The 22,936-nt window shown below is 44.0% G+C and overlaps 1 protein-coding gene across 3 annotated transcripts in view; it reads right to left on the minus strand.

Moving 5' to 3' along the window:
• Positions 1-805: 805 nt before the first annotated feature.
• sema5a (sema domain, seven thrombospondin repeats (type 1 and type 1-like), transmembrane domain (TM) and short cytoplasmic domain, (semaphorin) 5A) overlaps positions 806-22,936 on the minus strand; it is a 207,564-nt gene continuing 185,433 nt past the window's right edge. Inside the window, exons 17-23 of one of the 3 annotated variants that reach the window (XR_001572682.3) lie at positions 17,680-17,889; positions 13,894-14,064; positions 13,419-13,574; positions 10,188-10,232; positions 8,800-9,011; positions 2,307-2,519; positions 1,014-1,153 (exon numbers count right to left, since the gene is read on the minus strand). Coding sequence is in view for 1 of the 3 variants with exons in the window: in XM_015955301.3 (XP_015810787.3) it covers positions 1,034-1,153; positions 8,800-9,011; positions 10,188-10,232; positions 13,419-13,574; positions 13,894-14,064; positions 17,680-17,889 (914 nt within the window). In the remaining 2 variants the exon portion in view is untranslated. Of the gene's footprint in view, positions 1,154-2,295; positions 2,520-8,799; positions 9,012-10,187; positions 10,233-13,418; positions 13,575-13,893; positions 14,065-17,679; positions 17,890-22,936 lie in introns of all 3 variants that reach the window. The other 2 variants (XR_001572681.3, XM_015955301.3) reach the window with 2 other exon arrangements.

Below are 22,936 nucleotides of genomic sequence, written 5' to 3' on the forward strand. Positions count from 1 at the left end.
CAGGCAAACATGTAAAAAGAGCAACAATTAACCTGATCGCTTTCTAAAAGGAAATGATTACAGTAAATGTGATGGGACTCGCTACGCTCCGTCTGAAGCCAAATTAATACTATCAAAAGTCAAAACCATAAGTTTTTTCTTTTTACATAAAATATATAAAAAGTACAATGATGCAGCCTGTGATGAACACTCCCGATCAATCGCCAAAATGCACACATGAAAGAATTTTTATCTTTTCAAAATAATGTGTTCTTTAAACACTTGAGACATTGAATAAATGTGTCCTTTTTTTTAGAAAATCTACAGACATCGAGGCATCAAACATCATTTTCTGTACAAAAACATATGAAGCTCCTAAAAGAACAGAATAAATGTCACATTTACATTGACGGCTCGATCTTTTCTAACTGCTAAAGAAACAAAGGAGAAGGAAAAAAAAAACATGAAGGGTCTTGATCGCGGACTTCAAATATCTACATCCTGACTCTACGACTAGGGCGTGGACGTTGATCCATCTGGAGTTCACTGCATCTGCAGACCAGGATGCTCCACCAACCCAAGAAGAGCAAATAAACCAAAACACCGCCAGCGGAACACGGGAACGCGATCCGTCATGCAAAACGAAACAGAGAAAAACACATCGGATGAACTCATGCAAAGCAATTTGTGGTCGTTTCCCCCATTGTTACAAACACGTCTGTTTCAGAGGCACCAGGAAAAAAACAAAAAAATTCCAGCAGAAGGGAACGCTTTTCCAACGGTGTCTCAGCAGAGTTCTCCCTTTGGAAAATCCAGTTGTCCGTTTCTCAGAGAGAGTCAAAGCAAGATGCGACAGTTTTCCGAGCGTCCTCCAAGGCACCTGAGAGGAAGTTTCTCTCTGTCTGCATCACTGAGTGTTTTCATCACCAGCTGCCACTGAGTCTCGAAGCGGGACGATCCCAGGCATGGTTCCACGAATCTCGATACAAAGAACAAAGAAAAGTCTAAATGGACATCGGGGTAGGGGTCTCCGCTGTGGCATGGAGTTTAGGGGTTAATAGTCATCGTAGGTGTTGAGGTCGGTGAAGTATGCGTTGGTGTAAGTCTTCCCGGTGAGCTGTGGGTTGAAGTACTTGTTTCGTTCCTCCAGAATCAAATTATTTTTGTTGAAGGCCTGCAAAGAAGAAAAAAAAAGGGAGTAAGTCATTCAACACGGAGCGTTTTGCACCAGATAGATCAAGAGATTATTCAGCCCGGATGGCAAGGTGAAACGTAAATTCAAAAGAGCAACATAAATCAATGGAAGAGGCCGCTCGGTGAATGAAACATACATTTCACAGAGCAAGGTCAAAGCATTTGCAAACAGGCTGGAAAAATGATAAGTCACCACAGGGCGAAATTATTTTGATGCACATCCGAATGTCCACCTCTGTCATCTCTAATACCCGGCATCAGCAGTTTTTATGGCCCTCGGATTGTTGGTCCTTCAGGACAATCGGAGCCATAAAAATCGATCAAAAGAGAGTCGCGTTTCTGTTAAACAATAAGGAAGAGCCACGGGGGCGTCTCCTCTGTCCCAGCGCAACACCATAAACACAGAACGGACTTCAGACGCGCGGCTCAACACAACATCAGCAATTTGGCAAATAGACGCGCTCATATCCAGTCTGTTGTGGTGGAACGTGTGATGGGAGTCCCTCAGGGCAGCATAAATGAACACTTGATGATGATGCTGAATTTACAGCTGATGGATGCTTCCGACTGAGACCGATATGGAACAAGTGTGCCGAGCAAAAAAACTACATTCTGCTGCGTCCTCATTATGTGATTTGTACACAAAAGGAGAGTAATCGGCTCTCCTGCAGCACTGCAGACAGTTATGTATCTCTGCAGGTGGGCCCTTGGCTGCTTTTAAACAGCTGTGCAGCGATGCTTGTTAGCATCATCTACTGTGCCTTTCCTCCTTTAAATGGCTTTAAGAACGATTACGCGTTGGGTTTTGTTGCAGTAGACAGAATTTGCCTTAACTTTAAAGTGCAATTAGTGACAAAGAGGCAACAGAGGAGGTTAAAAAGCCAACAACACGATGCGTTTTCCTTCTTAATCCATCTAAATTAAACAATCAGCTAAATGCAATAAAACATGGAAGACAAAAAAGAAGCATGCAGATGCAAGCACTTGTTTTTAAAGAGAACAAAAAGGGAGGGGTGCACTGCCTTCTCACAAGCGGGGGGAAGAGAAGGAAGTCGATCATGATGGAGGGATGAAAGGGGGCTGAGCAGAAAAAAACAAGAAACTAGAGTGCTGTACTCCAACCTGCCACACACAGGAAGTGGAAGGGCAGGGCACGTTGGGGAAGAGGAAGTAGTAGTTGGGGGGAGGTCATAGAGCTGTTGGGTTAGGGGGTGGAGACGCGGGGATGTCGTAGAGGTCAGAGGTTAGTAGAAAATCTCCAGTCCACGCATAGACACCCCCATGTTAGCAGAGAGAGGCTGGTGCATGGTGGGGTCGTCCAGAGGCAAGAGGACCGACACATCTGGCTGCAGGAAGGAGAGGAACGGGCAAGAGTCATCCTCAAACAAACACTGATGCTGGAGCCTTAGAAGATCAACTGTATAAAAACCATGGTGAAGCGGAGCTTTATAGCTGTGATCGTAAACCAAACTCATGGAAGTCTTCCAGGAAATCTGGATTCAATGTGTCTGAAATACTGTGCAAAGCAATAATGGCTAATGTGGCAGGAAGCAAACACCTATAAAACACAGTGACGGGCCTTCATCAAAAGAGGCATACATTATACAGGTCCTTCTCAAAAAATTAGCATATTGTGATGAAGTACATTATCGTCTGTAATGTACTGATAAACATTAGACTTTCATATATATTAGATTCATTACACACAACTGAAGTAGTTCAAGCCTTTTATTGTTTCTAATATTGATGATTTTCGCATACAGCTCATGAAAACCCAAAATTCCTATCTCAAAAAATTAGCATATTTCATCCGACCAATAAAAGAAAAGTGTTTTTAATACAAAAAAAGTTAACCTTCAAATAACTGTGTTCAGTTATGCACTCAATACTTGGTCGGGAATCCTTTTGCAGAAATGACTGCTTCAATGCGGCGTGGCATGGAGGCAATCAGCCGGTGGCACTGCTGAGGTGTTATGGAGGCCCAGGATGCTTCGATAGCGGCCTTAAGCTCATCCAGAGTGTCGGGTCTTGCGTCTCTCAACTTTCTCTTCACAATATTCCACAGATTCTCTCTGGGGTTCAGGTCAGGAGAGTTGGCAGGCCAATTGAGCACAGTACTACCGTGGTCAGTAAACCATTTACCAGTGGTTTTGGCACTGTGAGCAGGTGCCAGGCCGTGCTGAAAAATGAAATCTTCATCTCCATAAAGCTTTTCAGCAGATGGAAGCATGAAGTGTTCCAAAATCTCCTGATAGCTAGCTGCATTGACCCTGCCCTTGATAAAACACAGTGGACCAACACCAGCAGCTGACATGGCACCCCAGACCATCACTGACTGTGGGTACTTGACACTGGACTTCAGGCATTTTGGCATTTCCCTCTGCCCAGTCTTCCTCCAGACTCTGGCACCTTGATTTCTGAATGACATGCAAAATTTGCTTTCATCCGAAAAAAGTACTTTGGACCACTGAGCAACAGTCCAGTGCTGCTTCTCTGTAGCCCAGGTCAGGCGCTTCTGCCGCTGTTTCTGGTTCATAAGTGGCTTGACCTGGGGAATGCAGCACCTGTAGCCCAGTTCCTGCACACGCCTGTACACGGTGGCTCTGGATGTTTCTACTCCAGACTCAGTCCACTGCTTCTGCAGGTCCCCCAAGGTCTGGAATCGGTCCTTCTCCACAATCTTCCTCAGGGTCCGGTCACCTCTTCTCGTTGTGCAGCGTTTTCTGCCACACTTTTTCCTTCCCACTGACTTCCCACTGAGGTGCCTTGATACAGCAGTCTGGGAACAGCCGTTTGGTTCAGAAATTTAGAATAGAATAGAATAACCTTTATTGTCATTGCAACAAGTACAACGAAATTAGATGCAATCCCCGTGCTCGAAATTGAAAACAAATAATTAGATTGAAAAAAATAAATTTCTTTCTGTGTCTTACCCTCTTGCTTGAGGGTGTCAATGATGGCCATCTGGACAGCAGCCAGGTCGGCAGTCTTACCCATGATTGCGGTTTTGAGTAAGGAACCAGGCTGGGAGGGAATCTTTTGCAGGTGTTCAGAGTTAATTAGTTGATTCAGATGATTAGGTTAATAACTCGTTTAGAGAACCTTTTCATGATATGCTAATTCTTTGAGATAGGAAATTTGGGTCTTCATGAGCTGTATGCCAAAATCATCCATATTTGAAATAAAAAGGCTTGAACTACTTCAGTTGTGTGTAATGAATCTAATATATATGAAAGTCTAATGTTTATTGGTACATTACAGAAAATAATGAATTTTATGACAATATGCAAATTTTCGGAGAAGGACCTGTAGTTTTTGCACACCTGGAAAGTGACTGCAACATTTGGTTGTTTAGGCTCACTGATTGAGAGCTGGAGGCAGAACGTGCTCACGGAAGATTCCTCATTTGTTATCCACCTCCTTTTGTATCTCCACACCGACTGTCTATACTCGTATCTGCCTCCAACTGCAACCGCACTAACTGAATTATGCTCCGTGATCCTGACTCTAATTGCGTGACAGATGAACCCTCCTTACACCCCCCAAGAAATTACATTCAGAGGAGTTTAGCTTGGAGCCGAAGGAGCTGCTCAGACTGTAACGGCTCAACAAAACATTTTCAGATATCTGAAGTTATTTTGCAAACTCTCTGATGTGGGGAAGTCTTCATCTGAGAGTATGCAGCCTTAAATAATGCAGGAAGTCACATCCCGGGCAGAATGGGGATATGGAGACCATACTTGGGCAAAAAGGAAGAACCAGAAAGTTATGTATATAACATAATAAGACACAAAGTTGGCTTCACCTTTTGGCTTTTATCATATTTTAACCAACATGTGCTTTAGATTTAAAACAAATCTTCTAAACCAAACACTTTTGGGCTTTTTTTTTTAATTGTTAGAATGTAAAAATGATAAATTCTTACTATCTTACCCGTTGTAGGCGGCTTCCTGAGTGGCCTGTGTTTGGAGAAACAGTTTGTTCTTCAGGATTGATGAGCTAATGGTTAGTTTGAGTACATCAGAGACCAAAGTGGAGGGCTAATGCCTCAAATTAGCCTGAATCCTGGAAAATTCCCTGCAGCTCATGTAACATACATTTTTAACCTTTACTTTGCTACATGCAGTGAAGGACTATAACAGCAACAAGTACTTTATTAATGTACAATCTTTTATTATCTGTACTTTACTTAAATAATTTGAGGCCTGCTTTTTACTTTTACTTCACTATATTTTACAGCTCACTTCCTCTCTGCGGTGGACCACTGTTCTAATGGTAATAGTACTTTAATTGGTATTTGCCCCTCCCCCCTGGTTTGACAGCACACTTCTACACACACTATGCACAGAATTAAGTGTTAATTGAAAACTTTTACTCTTTTACTTTTAAGTACATTTGAAAATGCATTCTTTAATATTTTTTGTTCAAGTCAAAATTTCCTTAGATATTTTCACTTTTACCTTTATCTGTACTTTTACCTAAGTAGAAAAATCAAGTACTTCTTTAATCACTGGTTACATGGATTCTATGGCTACTAGCGTAAATACCACCAGCAGCTAAAAAGTTTGGCCCATGCGGTGGATCAAGAGGTCATGTACGGCTTCTTAGCATTTCTGTGAAGAATAACCGCATTATCTGTAAAAAGCTGTAAAATTTTAATCTAGAAATCTAGACCATCAGTTGCCAAAGCTAAATGATTTAGCTCTACATGACGCTCTATTGGAACCTCTGCAGTCCTGGCTACTCAAGTGGCTGGCCAATCCCAGCACTCCGTTTGGTGGGCCAATCACAGTGCTCTATCAGTTTGGTAGGCGGGATGCTACTGAGCCAAACTGAGATGGTGATGGCTTTGGCATCAACTTTTGACTATTTAGACTTGGGCTTTTGTTTGAGCCCAGAGCAGATCGAGATACTTAAGGTTATGTAGAAAAACGATGTGTTTTCACCGTCGATGGTGCATGGCAGACTGCCCGTTGACTGATAGTGTCCAATAGCATGTCTGAAGGACAACTTTAGATCCCGCCCCACAACAGAGCCGTCATTAGATTGAGGCCAGACTATATTTTCACACACATAGGACGGCTTGCCAGGCTAGTAAAATTTGGGAAACAGGAGAAATTTTAAGATGAATTTGTTTTAGGCTGGCAGGTGGACTAGCCTTTAGCTCATCAATCCGGTAGAATGTGAACTATTTGTCCAAACGGAGGATGTTTAGGACAATATCTACAGTTAATTGTACTCAATTAACCTTTACACAGAAACACTTGAAAATATATGGAAAAATCCCTTTAGGAGCTTGAACTAATCCCACCAAAGCAGACATTTTTAGGGTAAGCTTCCTCTTTTTCTCCTTTCACCTGACAGTGAGGAGCTCCAGGTTTGAAGCTGTTGCTGCTCTGTCTGCGGCTAACTCCAACAGTCTGACGAAAACTGGGCTAAGTGTGAACGAAAGGTAAAAAGACATCCCAAAGGACGAGTAAAAACGGGTCAAGATCTGTTCTACTTTAGATATGTTATTGCACAATTGTAGACAGGTAAAGAAAAGCTGGTTAAAAGCTTGATCACTGTCAGTTTTCTGCCACCGAGTTAAATCTCATTTGGACTCTACACAGACTATTGACCTTCATGCAGCCAGAACCCATTCAAACATGATTAATACTAATTGGACTCCAAAATGAGCTGATAACAGGAAACAGACAGATTCTGCCTACAGCTCTCATTTGAGCACATCTGTGTGTGGTGTGCATCAGATTAAGCATTTTATTCATGAAAATTAAAATAAAAAAAAGTTATTTCTTTGTATTCAAATTTATATTAAGCAAACAAAAGACCATGTTCTGTCTTATCATGACGTTTTTGTGTTTCAGTTTTCAAAGTGTTTGTTATTTTCTTTTGGATTCAATATAAAAACGATTAATCTGAGCAGAAATTTTAAGAATAAGCTTTGGAACAATGCTGAATAATTTTAAAAATGGGCTTTAATTTTCTTTTATTTGGTTAAAAATCAAACTAACTGAAAAACATCAAAAGCTACACAGCAAATCGAGGTAAAATAAAATGTGTTTGTCAGAATTAAAACAGCAATTTGTGAAATCAAGGATGCAATTTAAAAAGATCTCGATTAATTCTGCCACAGTTCTTTTTAAAAAAAATGCACATTGGCGCCATGAGATCGTCAGCAAAAAGTCATAAACTGCTTTTATTTTAATTTTTCCTTTTAAATTGCAAATTGGCTTAGCTAGATGTGCAACTGAACGAGTCAAGAGAGCAAAACTAAACTGTCATTCTACCTTATTTGCTGTAAGACTTCTCTTCTTAGATTAAAGAAAGCATTCAGGTGACGCCACGGCGGAGAAACACCAATCAGCTGAGTGTGCTCTGATCTATCAGTGAATACCAATAATCGTCTTCCCTGGCTCTCACACGGCTCACTCTCTTCACTTTAGGATGCAATCACACCGTTTTAAGATCACCAACAGTGTTTTAGAAGAAAGCAGCATTCAAGCACTGAGACAGAAGGTACTGACACACACACACACACAGGGGGGGGGAGAGAGAGAGAGAGAGAGAGAGAGAGAGAGAGAGAGAGAGAGAGAGAGAGAGAGAGAGAGAGAGAGAGAGAGAGAGAGAGAGAGAGAGAGAGAGAGAGAGAGAGAGAGAGAGAGAGAGAGAGAGAGAGAGAACAAATGCTACCTGTTCTGTAACCAGTGTCGGTGTGACACAGGAGGTGGTGTGACAGTGACAGTCGTGCAGTAAGAAGTGTGTTTAATCATGACTGACATGAGGAAAAGAGGCTAACTATTGCTCACTGCCTTGAAGTAACCAGCCTGAGGCCACGTACACACGTAGCCGGGTATCCAACAACGGTTTGGCCCGACATTCACATTAAAGTCAAGAAAAATTATGCAGAAAAACTATTCTTTCTAACGGAGGATGGCGGTGCTTTTACTAAGAATACCATGGTGAAGCGACTCGGCTAGCCCCTGCCTTTTAGGTTGTAACACTTTAAACGTGAGGCAGGAGGCTGAGGCCTTCCCTGTAGCAAGCAGGAGGCAAGCTGCTAGCGCTAGCACTGACAGCTCATTGGACAGCTGTCAAGCAAACGGACACGCCCCTGATTATTACTGATCTCAAGCCTTAATTACATCTGAACAGCAGCATTACAAAGATTCACCCCCCTCAGAGTTGTCATGAACTATGCAGCCTGAAACGTTTTAGGCTGAAAACATACTTATTTCTGCTGTGAAGTTGGCCTTTTTAACATGGAAGTCAATGGAAACGTGCTCCTTTCTGGAGCCAGCCCCTAGTGGATGAGTGGGGAACTGCAATTGTTGTCATTTCTGCTTTAGCTTCACTGTTTGCCCCTTGGTTCACACAGAAAGACACACAAAATTTGGGAACTACTGCCACCTACAGGCTTGGTGTGACTATAACTGTTTTTCACAATGCTCTGAATTTTTGTTGCTGAAACCAAGGTGGTGTGGACCCAAATTTTTGTTCTAGGCGGGTGCTGGAGGACATTTGGTTTTAAAAAACCCAGCTACGTGTGTACACGGCTTAAGATAGACATTATACAAACTTTATCATATCTGGGCATCTGTCCAGCGGGAACCCAAAAAAACACACCTTGATGGCCTCCACGGAGTCGTACTTGTCCAGTTTGTTGATGTGGTTGGTGATGCTGGTGTTGAGCGGCGCGGCAGAGATGGGGTGGATGACGGTGGCATCGTGGGACTGCTGCTGGTAGCGCTGGCAGTAGGAGTAGACGAGCAGGGTGACCAAGCAGCCGAGGATGGAGCTGCTGAGCCCCACGGCTATCATGTGGAAAAGGTTAAAATCTGGAAAGAAAAAAGGGAAGAGGGTGTGAACAACAGGCTGGGGGCGATTTAGAAAGCTGACTTAACTGAAACAACTATTCACCTAACAAAAAAGCCCTTCAGAGCTGTTAAACATGAATATTTATTACTTCCTTTTCTAACTCATAAAAGAAAAAAATGACAACCCAGGTTGGTTCAGGTCCACTTATTTTAGCCTGGGCCGGGTCTCCGGGACAGTTTAACATAAGGTGCATTACCTGCGTGAGCGAGACCTTGCCATAATAATGATGAAAGCTTCTATATTTTATTGCTGCGTTCAACATTCTGCAGGCAGCTGGAAACTCTCTGTGTGAACAGCAAGTCATCTGATGCTTCATCTAGATCAAGAATAACTTGTGTTTACAGAGCTGCCGGTGCCAATTCATGCAGTGTTTGTGCAGCAATGTTTTCCTTAATGATGGCGTTTAATTAATCACTTATTTACTTCATTAAAATGTTGTCTTGTGTGTATAAATTTCTTATCTACAGTGTAAGTGCATGCGTCATGATAGGAAACATTCAGCTTAATAAAGTCAAAGGGACATGAGGTGTTCCTGGATTGCTGTTAGCCCTCCAGTCTGGACACATTTCATCACTATTTCTCCAAACTGAGGTCATTCAAAGAGGGCTTCTCACAACCTTTCCACAGAAGCTTATTTTAAAAAAATCTAAATGTGAAAATTTATTTTATACATAATGGGTTGACCCCTGCAGGTGAGGTCAAAGGTCAAAGGTCTGGCCTGACACAGACAAATGACATCAAAGAGTTAAAGACAATTAAAATGTAACAATACCTGGAAGCTTTGATGAACTTCCCTGGAAGTTCCAGCGGTCAAAACGGGCTTAATGAACCCATTAAGCAGCAGTGGAGCCAATTATAATGGGCTATAAAAAGTTTCCAGGGAGTGTTTTTGTTACTAACATCCAATTATCACGTTTTATCATTTGTAAATGTTTTACAGGAGATGAAATAACAGGATAATGCAGAGAAGGAGTTTGTTTACTCGGAGTAAAAGTTTGTGCACTGCTACCCAAGTTTGCATGCTGCTGTTCAGGCTTGAAAAACTACCTCGTTAGCCAGGTGTGTTATTCCAGGTGTTATGCTTTCTCTCTCTCTCTTTACACATACACACAGCTACACATACAGACATAAATTACCTCCACAGCGCCTCTCCTCCTGACTGGAGCGTGCAATAGAGACTTCTAAGAGAGAAAAAAGAAACAGAATTTTTTCACTTAAAAAAAAAGCATCAGACCTGAAAACCCTCTACATGCACCCCCACCCTTTACACGACGAATTGTACAACTGGAGGTGAAGATGAAAGCTGCACGAAACAGATAATCGTTACAAATCCGTGAGGTAATCAAAGCCGTGGCACCTGGAGTGGTTTATGAAACGTATCAGTTCTCATTAAAAGGAAATGAAGTACAAGACGTTGCTAATGAACCGTAATGGACTTCCTTTCCCATAAAGGTTGGATGGATGGAACGATAAAATGGAAAATGGGTGATTCTGTACAGATCTGTGAATATTTTTTACGAGTATTATGTCCTCGCTAATTAATGCAGAAAGGTTATAAATATGTGTTTCAGTCAAATGTTTATTCTGTCTGAATAATTCATTACCTCACCTTAGATTTATTTATGATCATCGGATTTGGATTTTGCAAAAAAAATAAATATAAAGCTTTGTTTTTCTATTCTTGGCTGCATGATGTGAAATGTCCTCTGTAAAAGGGAGGAGTTTAGCTTAGATTATAAGATCAGTGTCCTTTTTGTGTCTCGCATTGCTAAGTGTCAATAAGGAGAAGTGAGCACATGTCGGTGCTAATGGTGAGAAAAGAGAAGCGTGTGTGTACGGCATACAGGAGCATTTTCTCTACTTTTCACCTTTTTATTAGGACTACATTTTAAAGGTGCATTATGTAGACATGAAGTAAAAATGACATTGTGTGGTAAAATTTGGTTACTGCAACCACTTTAAACAACTCTGGAGCGTTGTGCCATCCGTCATCAAATTATAATTGCAGGTTCTGCAGTATTAGCTCACAGGAGACATGGCAACCTCACACTCACTGATGATAAACAGTTACGTCCCTCCTTCCTTTGTTTTGAAAGGAGAAAAACTGACGATCCCAGCTGCCAGCTGGATATGAAACATGTTTCAGTATGACTTTCCTTGCAAAATGACTGAAACATTAGACTCTTGGGATTTTCTCACTATAATCTTACATACTGCACCTTTAAGTTTTGTGCTTTGGGAAGGTGCACAAGTGGGAGGATTTCTGGCAATAGCTGTTTTACATGCTGGTAGTTAATTTAAGGGCTAGCTTGTAGCTTTTTCTGCTTGTCTCCCGTCAACAAAAAGTAAAAAAAGAAGTACAATTATGTTTTTTTAAATAGCATCATAGTGGAGCCTGAAGCAAAGAGCAACATCCTGAGTGAACATCTGCACAGCCTACACTAGTTTGAGGGAGCTAAAGGAGGCCAGGAAATCACAGACTGATGGTGACCTGGCTTTGTTGAAGCTGGACTTGTAAGTAATAATATTATTTATTCAACAGTGTGGATCTTTTTACTTTGTGGCTTATTTAGCATCAGCTGGTTCATGTTGGCGTTAGCTTGCTGTTAACGCTAGCTATAGCAGGTGGCTTGTTTATGATAGTTATAATTTCACCTTCAAGGCCTCTCTCTGTATAAGACTACAACAGCCAAAAATCTAGAGAAAACAGCATATTTCACTGTAAAATATCCATGTGAAAATTAAAAGTTGTCCATTGGTGTTGCAAGTAAAAAACTGTTTAGAGAACAGCAGGTTTGCTTTCAGCTACCAGTCAGAGGCAGGTTTCCATTTTCCGTTTGTTGGTTGTGGTGAAGGGAGTGATTTCTCCTAACAAAATGGAAATGCAAATTTCAAGACCTCACTGTGAACCTTTGATACAAACGGTGTGTGAAGGCGAAACCTCTGATTACGTATTCAGCACAAACACACTGGAACTGATTCTGAAAAGGAAACTGAAATGTGCCTTAAAAATTAAACAAATTGGTGAAAATCACATGAAACGTGATTAAATTAATAAAAAACTTTGAAAAATGGTTAACTTTAAATAGTTGTATGGTCTATATTAAATATCTTTATAAAGTTTTTAGCACAAAGTCCCTCTTGCGTTAAGCGATTTCACCAGTTTTATTCTTGACAGTTTCAGTACCCTCCTGAATGAGCTGTTTCTGGTCATGCCCACCAATCCTCTGATTGGCTGCCAGGGTTCCCCCCAGCGCTTTATAAGCTTTGCTTGGCCACCCGCCAGGCTAACCATCACGCCCCGCCCCCTCCCCGACCCTACCGTTGTCAGCTGACACGAACGGCGCAACAAAACTAGAGCCCTCCATCAGCTAATTCAGGCAAGAAACAGCAGTGGAACGTGTGCATTCCCCCCCCCCCCCCCCCCCCCCCCCGCTCTAATGGAGGGGCGCTGCGGAACGGAGCGCGCAACCCCCCGACAGCCGAAGCCACCAGGCTTAACTTATTTTCTGAGGAAAACCCTGGGCTGCTGTGAACTGAGAAGCTCTAGTATCTGGGAGAGGCTTGGAATAGCAGTAGTAGCTCCCTATTGCATGTGAGAGGTGGTTCTATTTGAATTTTCCTTATTGTGACATCACAAATGGGGACTTTTTGAAACAGCTCCTTTTAAGCACAATAATCCTAAAACCAAACACTGACAGAAAGCAGATGAATGAGTTATTTTCAAGTTTGCAGTGTTTATAGAGGCAGTAGAGATCCACATGGCAACACAAAGGTGAGTTTTGCATAATATGTCTCCTCTGAAATATTACAAAGAAACAGTCCAAATAAGAATAAATGCAGTTCACAGTTTGGTGTTCAGATAAAAAAAAAAAAGTGGGATTATGGGGATTATTTATTTAGCTTTAGTGCAATTTATCACTTCTTTTTTGGGGTAAATATGTTTATGCACCCCTTAAAGTGTCACTGAGTGGGTGTGCAGCAGGCTCCATGAGTGGTTTATCTCTTTATAAACTCAGTAACATTCACTGTAGACTATTTTACTGGCTTTAGAGTCTAACAGGAAGTAATGCACATTTCTTTTATATAGAAAAAATACTAAAAACAAGCTCTCCCACACACGGCAGAAGTAAAATCGCCATGGTAACACAGATGCCAGAGAGCACTAACAAAAATAACTTTTCACAGAGTAGGTAAAAAAAAAAGTTATAAAAATTATCATTTGAGAAAAATTCAGCTGCATTTGTGAGTGTTTCTCATTGTGTTCATGGGCGTAAACTTGTGCATGGACGTCTGTGATGTTAATGAGGATTTAGAGTGCACCGAGACTGCTTCATAAGTGTGTGTGTGTGAGTGTGTGTGATCACCTGGTATAAAGTTAGAGTCTGGAGAGCAGGGTCGGGTCTCGCTGCGGTTTCCTGAGCACTGGTTTCCAGTCGGGAAAAGCACATCGCAGTGGCGCACGCGCAGCTGGGAACCGCTGGAGTCACAGTGGGACCACTCAGACCAGCTGGACCAGCTCTCTAAAAACAGCAATGACAGCACATCTCACAGCCTGTCGACTTTGTGTGTGTGTGTGTGTGTGTGTGTGTGTGTGTGTGTGTGTGTGTGTGTGTGTGTGTGTGTGTGTGTGTGTGTGTGTGTGTGTGTGTGTGTGTGTGTGAGTGTGTGTGTGTATTACAGCAAATGACTCGGTGTGTATCAGTGATGCATGGATGCCTTTTGAGGTGCTGGGAGAAACTAAAGAAGAAAAGTGATGAATGTGTGATAGATTAGCAGTTGTGTGTAAGAGCAGCTTTTGACAGTGTGTGTGTGTGTGTGTGTGTGTGTGTGTGTTTGTACCCGGACACGCCTGTGTGTTGCATAGAGCCTCCTCTGTGTGCAGACCCAGGCAGATGTCTCCTCCGTAAGCTGGAGGAGGGTTGCTGCAGGACCGAGTCCTCATGTAGTGGCCCCCGCCACATGTTACAGAGCACTTGGACCACGAAGACCAGCACGACCAGCTGCCGTCCACTAAAACCCATCACACCAGAGCCAACTGTTAATGTTTCCGAAACACACTTCCTGCCCTCAGCGTGGGTCTCTGTTTTGTTCCAGAGCATCTTAACATTCATTGTTTATGTAACTAGACCACCTCAAACACCACAGATCTCTCATGCGGAGTACCTCAGGGTTCTGTGTTAGGCCCAGGCATCATCTTCAGCTAACTTTTCCAAATAAAATAACAGAAAGAAGATTTAAGTTTATCAAATGTTGTGGAATAAAGCTACGCCATTTTAGGTGAAACTTCTACAGAATATTTTACCTGAATTTAAATAAAGCTAATTAACTCTGAGCTGGAGGAGCTGAAAGCCTCCAGTGTCCAGATCATCATCATTGGTGAGTAAAAAAACAACATAATTAGACTAATAGCATATTAAAACATTAATTTCTACGTTTATATGTGAGGTGTTTCTGCTTTAGAAAGGGAAAGTGTGTTTTTACTCTTAGCTTTTTAAGCACTTTTATAAATAACTGGATGTTCTGTGTAACTGATACACCTTTTGATTTTTTCCATGTGGAATTTGTTAGTATTCGGAGATTTTTTTGTCATTTTTCTCATGAATTGATGAAGTTTTAATGATCCTTCCTACTTAAGAGACATTTTAGGTTTGAAATAAGGGAAAGTAATAAAACACTCAATCCAGAATTCTATCAGATATAATCTAAAATCAGATATAATCCAAAAATTTATTACATTGGAATAAAAGATTTGACCTTTCTTTTAAACATGACTCTGAAGTTTTCAGTGACTAATTAGGATAAACAAAGCATCCAGATGTGTGCGTTCGTATCTCTTTCTTTTATATAATGTCAGCTTGAAGTGCATTTATGACACCATCAACACTCAGAGACAGTAAAGCAGAAGAGTGAGAAATGAAAGAAGAGTAAGACGAGCTCAAAGATGGATAAACCTTTCCCATGAACCTCAGCACAAGTAAATACCCGTCTCCAATCATCTGTTTAAAGCCTCACTTCATTGTAGGAGCGAGAAATCCTCGTCCTGATTCCTTATAAAAGACCTGAAGCTGGCTGGCGGCACTAAACAGGTAATTGAAGTTGCCGAAGCTTTTTGTCATCTCTGTGTAATTTCTCTATCGCGGAGTGACACATCAGTCGATTCTTGGCACTCGATGAAGGATCGCCTCTTCTAAGGCGCAGACGCAATAAAAACACAAATTCATTTGTTTCCAGAGCAGATGGATGGAGGGCACAACATCTCCCCCTCCCCCCATTCCTTCTCCTTCACAGTAAGCTAACACTTTGAAAGAAAAAAAAACAACAATTCGTGATTAGCCACAGGAGCATCACAATCGGTCCAGGGGCACAGACTGCTGCCAGCCTCAAAATAATATCTCACTTCCAGAGGGGTGCTAATTGAGCACGCATTAGTATTCATTGCTACTCAGGCTGGGTTAAGTTGGTTCCTTTGGGGGACAGGAGTGTGGAGTTGTTCATCAGCACACTGTAACTGTGGTATTATTAAAGTCAACATCCAAGAATAGGTGTACTACTTCATAAACTCATGTGTGACTTTACTGGAAAGCTGCACTAATCTGTCTGAATGAAAGGTCCCTTTCTTAATGTTACTTAGTGCATTATTAAGCATTAATAAACAATAAAAGTGTTGTGTGTATTTTTTGGGGCGATGGGGGCAGCACATACATAAATCATTGCAAGCAAGCGGTATGTTTGTGTTGAGTAAGACCTTGTCAACGGAGGGCCATTAGGGTCAAAAATCCCTGGGAGCGCAATTTTCGAACAAGTACTTTGTGAGATCATTCAACCTCCAATAAAATCACATCAGACTCCCTTTCATCACTGGCAAAGAGGTCTATCATTGGCCATACAACAATTTTTGATTGGCCAAAGCACTCTGTGTTTGCAGAGACACTGGACGGACTTAGCACCACTCCTGTGACGGAGAAAAACTACAAAGATACCGTCGACTCAAGAACGGCGCTTGTTCGAAACGGCTTTGGCTTCAACTTTGAATGTTTAAGACTTGGGCTTTTCTTTGAGACATGAGCAGATAGAGGTACTTAAGGCCTTTATTTAGAAAAAAGATGTATTTGCTTCATCTAGGTCATCGCTGGTGTATGAGGGACTGCCCTGTTGACCGATTTCTGGAGAAATGAATACGTCAAGTTTGTGGCTCTCATTGGTCCTAGTGCAACTGAGTGTGGAGACCGTGAAAGACAACTTCAGATTCTGCCCCTTTACTGACGTCTGTCTATAGCCCTTTTCAGACTGACATTCTGGAATATGTGTGGACAATTCAATCCGGGTTTTAACCGGAACTGTGTTTTCAGACACACCACTTTTGTACCGGAACTTGTCCTTTCGGCTGCCTTCACACGGCAGGGAAAAGTTCCAGATGCCGGGGGGGGGGGGGGGGGGGGGGAGAGATCTAGTGCGGCGGGCGTACATGCGTCATTTACTCAAACATGGCAGACGAAGAGATAGAATTCCTCTCACTGGTCGGACTTATGTTAAGCATAATTCTGCGCACACGAAGACGCACAAGAGACCAGGGTGATGAAGCTCAATGGTTAAAAGGAATCACGGAAGCGGTGTGATGCGCTCCTTCGCGTGGAGACAGTACCGTAGGAGGCGAGCTGCCATGGTTCGCCGCATGCTACAGGAGCGGGCTATCTAGGTGCGCACAGCGTCCCCCGGTCCCCTCCTCCTCCCTCTCCTCCCTGTCCGGAACTCGACCTCACCATTCTGAAGCAGCCACCCTGTCCGTAACAAGTCCGGACCTGTTACTAGGGGCGTCGTCCGGTTAAATTACGGAAAACGTTATCCGGATGTTTGTATTCAGACACAAAGGTCTTACGGACAGAGTCCGGAACATTTTCGTTTTTCATGGCCTGCCTGAAGGGGGCTTATGAGTCATGGTAAGACTTTATATTTGCATACATAGGATGGCTTGCCAAGTCTCCTCTAAGGAGAAAACAGATCCAGGCCTTCCTCCATGGACGGGGGGTTTGATTAATAATCATCTGAGATAGAGACACACTTCCCTGTTTGTTGGTGAATACCAGGTGGTCTTTGTAGCTAAACTAGGAGCTGGATTTCCATTTAGACAGCTAACTCATCTCGTCAAACGGACTATTCTTTTAATTAGAAAGCTTCCTCTTGCCTTCTCCTGCCAGACGAGTGTTGAAAATACATCGTCTCGGGGCTTTTCACAACAGAATAAGGCCTCCCGTAGCTGGCAACATAATTACACAGCAATAGTAATTACACACTAAAGCGCCGCTGGGATTGTCTCTTTGATTCTTGGACTAAATTGGGGTCTTCGTCACACCTCTTATCTGCAACGGATTTCTTTTGAGGGCTCAAATGAGTTGGTGGGTCATTTGTCGCTGTGATTCTTTATCTGATAGTCAAGAAAGGACCACGCAGCTTAAATGCAGAGTGGACAAGCGTGTATTTGTCTAAACTTGCCATGGTATTGACTTCTGATCGTGTAACTGGTCTTATCTTTGCAAGTCCTCTGTTCATTGGGCAAAATTCAATTCTTTTTTTTTCTTTAATCCAGCTGAAATAGAAGAGTGAGTACACCTTCTATATTACGCTCACCTGGGCAAGGGGTGATGTTGCACTCCTGGTACTCCTGTGCTGGACCGAGGCATGTCTGACCTCCGTACCGGGGCTCGGGGCTACTGCAGGTCCTCTTTCGGCTCCGGATTCCTCGACTGCAATCTCTGCTGCACTGAGACCAAGAGCTCCAGGAGGACCAGCCGCCGTTCACCGTGTGGCCTGAGATTCTCCCCAGACGGAGAACTTCACCTGTCAGAAACAGACACACAAAACAAGACGGTTAAAAATCTGTCCCCAAGACGTCCAATGATAGCTGTCCTCTATTTCTCGCAGCTTCAGGGGCTTTTGCTCTGAGGGACAACAAAAGAGCAAAGGGTCGATATGAGCTGCTGATTAAAAGAGGAGGAGGCTTTTGGATTTTGTTTTTCTGTTATTGCAAGAAAAATGAAACCACAAATCTTACGATTAGTTTGATTAAATTATATTATTTATGCATAAAATTATCATAACAATGGTTCATTTATTTTGAAAAAAGGCATGCTTAGTTTCACAATTGGTATGATTTTATGGATTAAAATGTCTACTTTGTGATCTTAGATTACCATTTTTGACATCTGGCATAATGGCTGACCTCTCCAAGCTACCAAGTCTGCACAAATACACACAAATTGCTAAGAAGTAAAAGAAATATTATTTCCTTTCACACATTTCTTCAGAAGCATTCAGAACAAGAATAAGGTGTCAGCTGTGATGATTGTCTCTAATCTTTTGTTTCCACTGTTAACAGAACTGTTATTTCTGTGACACTTTATCATCATTTCAGTAAAACAAACTTTAGTTTCTCAGAAGTAAAGTGGCGCATTATTAGCTGTCACTGACAGCATCACCAATGCAACTACACAGGAAACAGATGTCACCCGTTTGATATATTATGAACTCTGTGCTTCATTTTGTGTCTTTACACTAAATCTCTGAATAGGGAACATGTCGGAGTTTATAACCTTGTTGTAAATGATTATAATACCAGTTAAGTATGCTGTTTTGAATTTAAAGCGATCCGCTCAGATATTTGAGGATTCGTGCTCTCTTAACAATCCTTTATCGTCGTCCCCTGCTGATCATGTTGTTGCTCGTTGCCATCGGCGAGGAGGACGCGGACGACATCGTCCTCTGATGCCCGAGAAGGAAGGAACGCCACCAACATCGGCAGTGCTCGGAGGAAGGCTACAGCGTTAGCTGAAACTTGTCAGCAAAAGAAGGTAAAAACAAATCTACTACGCTGTGTTTGGAAAATAATTAAAACAATATACATTTTTATTTAATTCTAGATGGCCACAAAAGCTCTTAAAGCTGCAATAGCAAATTTGGAAAACAAGTCAGCTTAAAACATTTTTTTCATGCCTTTTAACGTTCTTAACATAGTAGAGCTATAAATAAATTGTAGAGACTCAAAAGACAAACTGCTTAGTGGTTCTGTTGCATTTGTCTAAAAACCTCAGAATGAAAACGTCGCACTTTCCTGGGTTCTTCGTTCATTATGCACTCGCGTATTTTATAACAGAACTGGGGTTTAACGCAATCTTCATTTTGTCCGGCGTCGCGGGTTTCCGGTTCCGGCAGAAGGGGGTGAGTGTTCCATGACTGTATTTGCATTCATGTTCTGTAGATTTGCCACAACAACTTTAAAAAGACCAAAAAGTGGCAAAAACGATCCAGTTTTACAGGTACTGAGCTACAGTTTGATGGGTTAGTAGCTAAGGTACATTCAGTTATACTATGTCAGAGGCATTCAATTCCGAGCCTGGAAGGCCAGTATCCAGCATGTTTTAGTGGTTTCTCTGCTCCATCACACCTGATTCAGTGGTTGAATCTCCTGTGCAGCAGCTCATCAGGCTCTGCAGAAGCCTGTTAATCACCTGCTGATTGAAATCAGGTGTGTTGAAACTAAAACGTGCCCTCCAGGCCCAGAACTGAATACCCCCGTCTTATTGTTTTGGGACAGTTTCTCAGCCTAAAGTTTCATAAAATAATTAAATAAATCAAGTGAAAGTTTTATTAATTCGGTAGCAATGAAAACAAATGTTGAATTTTGTATCAATGATATTTTTTGCTCAGTCTTGATTTCAAAACTGCCAAAAATGGCCTCATCTTATAAAAACAACAGTGTTTGATGCACACAGCCTGCTTGTGTCACCACTTCCTAAATGATCGAGAATCGCATGCATTTAGCCACTTTTTCAAATACCTGGGTGTCTCTGGATTGAATTATACCTCATAATTAACATCACCATCTGCTTAACATCCTGGCCACATTGGTGGAACATAACCAGGCTTGCTCCTTCAAAAACTGTTCTTAGGTAGTAAAAGGGGAAGACACGTTTGATGTATTTCTACAAATCTGAATCTGAGTCATTAAGTCATTAAAATGTACTCCTCCTTGAACCGTCACCTTATCGTGGTGGAGGAGTTTGAGTGCCCTAATGATCCTAGGAGCTATGTTGTCTGGGGCACTTAGTGCCCCTGGTAGGGTCTCCCATGACAAATTGGTCTTAGGTGAAGGGTGAGACAAAGAACGGTTCGAAGGATCTTTCATGGAGGTTAAAACGAAGAGTCGGAGTACCCGGCCCGGAGGGTTACCGGGGTCCCACCCTGGAGCCAGGCCTGGGGTTGGGGCCCGTGAGCGAGCGCCTGGTGGCCGGGCTTTCGCCCATGGGGCCCGGCCGGGCCCAGCCCGAACCGGATACATGGGCTCGTCCAACTGTGGACCCACCACCCGCAGGAGGAACATGAAGGGTCCGGTGCAATGCGAATCGGGTGGCAGACCAAGGCGGGAGCCTTGGCGGTCCAATCCCCGGACAAGAAAACTAGTTTTTGGGACATGGAACGTCACCTCGCTGGCGGGGAAGGAGCCAGAGCTTGTGGCAGAGGTTGAGCGGTACCGGCTAGATATAGTCGGACTCACCTCGACACATTGCATTGGCTCTGGAACCCGAGACCTGGAGAGGGGTTGGACACTCTACTTTGCTGGAGTTGCTCCGGGTGAGAGGCGGAGGGCTGGGGTTGGCTTTTTGTTAGCCCCGAAACTCTCTGCCTGTGTGTTGGGGTTTACCCCGGGGGACAAGAGGGTAGCTTCCTTGCGCCTTCGGGTCGGGGAACGGGTCCTGACTGTTGTTTGTGCTTATGGGCCAAATATCAGTTCAGAGTACCCACCCTTTTTGGAGTCCCTGGGACGAGTGCTAGATAGTGCTCCATCAGGGGACTCCATTGTCCTGCTGGCGGACTTCAATGCTCACGTGGGCAATGACAGCTTGACCTGGAGGGGTGTGATTGGGAGGAACAGCCCACCTAATCTGAACTCGAGCGGTGTTTTGTTATTGGACTTCTGTGCAAGCCGCAGTTTGGCCATAACGAACACCATGTTCGAACATAAGGAGGCCCACCGGTACACTTGGTACCAGGGCAGCCTAGGTCGCAGGTCGATGATAGATTTTGTAGTCGTATCATCTGACCTGCGGCCGTATGTTTTGGACACCCGAGTGAAGAGAGGGGCGGAGCTGTCAACTGACCACCACCTGGTGGTGAGTTGGATCAGATGGCAAGGGAACATGCCGCGTAGACCTGGCAGACCCAAACGCATAGTGAGGGTCTGCTGGGAACGCCTGGCAGAAGAACCTGTCAAGACGGTCTTCAACTCCCACCTCCGGCAGAGCTTTGACCACGTCCCGAGAGCAGTGGGGGACATTGAGTCAGAGTGGGCCTTGTTCCACTCTGCGATTGTCGAGGCGGCTGTTGCTAGCTGTGGTCGTAAGGTGGCCGGTGCCAGTCGTGGTGGCAACCCCCGTACCCGCTGGTGGACACCAGAGGTTCGGGGAGCGGTCAGGCTGAAGAAGGAGGCCTACAGGGCGTGGCTGGTCTGTGGGTCTCCGGAGGCAGCAGACAGGTACCGGATAGCCAAGCGGGGTGCAGCAGTGGCAGTTGCCGAGGCAAAATCTCGGGCGTGGGAGGAGTTTGGTGAGGCCATGGAGAAAGACTATCGATCGGCTCCAAAGAGGTTCTGGCAAACTGTCCGGCGCCTCAGGAGAGGAAGGCAGCAACTCGCTCACACTGTTTACAGTGGGGATGGGGAGCTGCTGACGTCAACTGAGGCTATAGTCGGACGGTGGAAGGAATACTTTGAGGAGCTCCTCAATCCCACCAATGCGCATTCCGAGGAGGAACCAGAGCTGGGAGGCCTGGGGATGGACTGTCCGATCTCGGGGGCAGAAGTTGCTGAGGTAGTCAAACAGCTACACAGCGGCGGAGCCCCGGGGGCGGATGAGGTTCGTCCTGGGTATCTCAAGGCTATGGATGTTGTAGGGCTGTCATGGTTGGCACGTCTCTACAACATTGCGTGGTCATCGGGGGCAGTTCCTAGGGAGTGGCAGACCGGGGTGGTGGTCCCCATCTTTAAGAAGGGTGACCTGAGGGTGTGTTCCAACTATAGGGGGATCACACTCCTCAGCCTCCCTGGAAAGGTCTACGCCAAGGTACTGGAGAGGAGGGTCCGATCGATAGTTGAATCTCAGATAGAGGAGGAGCAATGTGGTTTTCGTCCTGGCCGTGGAACTGTGGACCAGCTCTATACCCTTGCAAGGGTGATGGAGGGGGCATGGGAGTTTGCCCAACCAATCCACATGTGTTTTGTGGATTTGGAGAAGGCTTATGACCGTGTCCCCAGGGGCAACCTGTGGGGGACGCTCCAGGAGTATGGGGTGGGTGGCTTTCTGTTAAGGGCCATTCAGTCCCTTTACCAGAGGAGCGTGAGTTTGGTCCGCATAGCCGGTAGTAAGTCGGACCTGTTCCCAGTGAGGGTTGGACTCCGCCAGGGCTGCCCTTTGTCACCGGTTCTGTTCATCACTTTTATGGACAGAATTTCTAGACGCAGCCGTGGTGTGGAGTGTGTCGAGTTTGGTGGCAGGAGAATCTCGTCTCTGCTTTTTGCGGATGATGTGGTCCTCCTAGCTTCATCCAGCTCTGACCTTCAGCTCTTGCTGGGTAGGTTCGCGGCCGAGTGTGAAGCGGCTGGGATGAGGATCAGCACCTCCAAATCTGAGACCATGGTTCTCGACCGGAAAAGGGTGGCTTGCCAACTCCGGGTCGGGGGAGTGGTCCTACCTCAAGTGGAGGAGTTTAAGTATCTCGGGGTCTTGTTCACGAGTGAGGGTAGGAGGGATCGGGAGATCGACAGGCGGATTGGTTCGGCGTCTGCAGTGATGCGGACGCTGAGCCGATCTGTCGTGGGGAAGAGGGAGCTGAG

Source organism: Nothobranchius furzeri, chromosome 7 (genome assembly GCF_043380555.1).
Source record: "Nothobranchius furzeri strain GRZ-AD chromosome 7, NfurGRZ-RIMD1, whole genome shotgun sequence".
Classification (NCBI taxonomy): domain Eukaryota; kingdom Metazoa; phylum Chordata; class Actinopteri; order Cyprinodontiformes; family Nothobranchiidae; genus Nothobranchius; species Nothobranchius furzeri.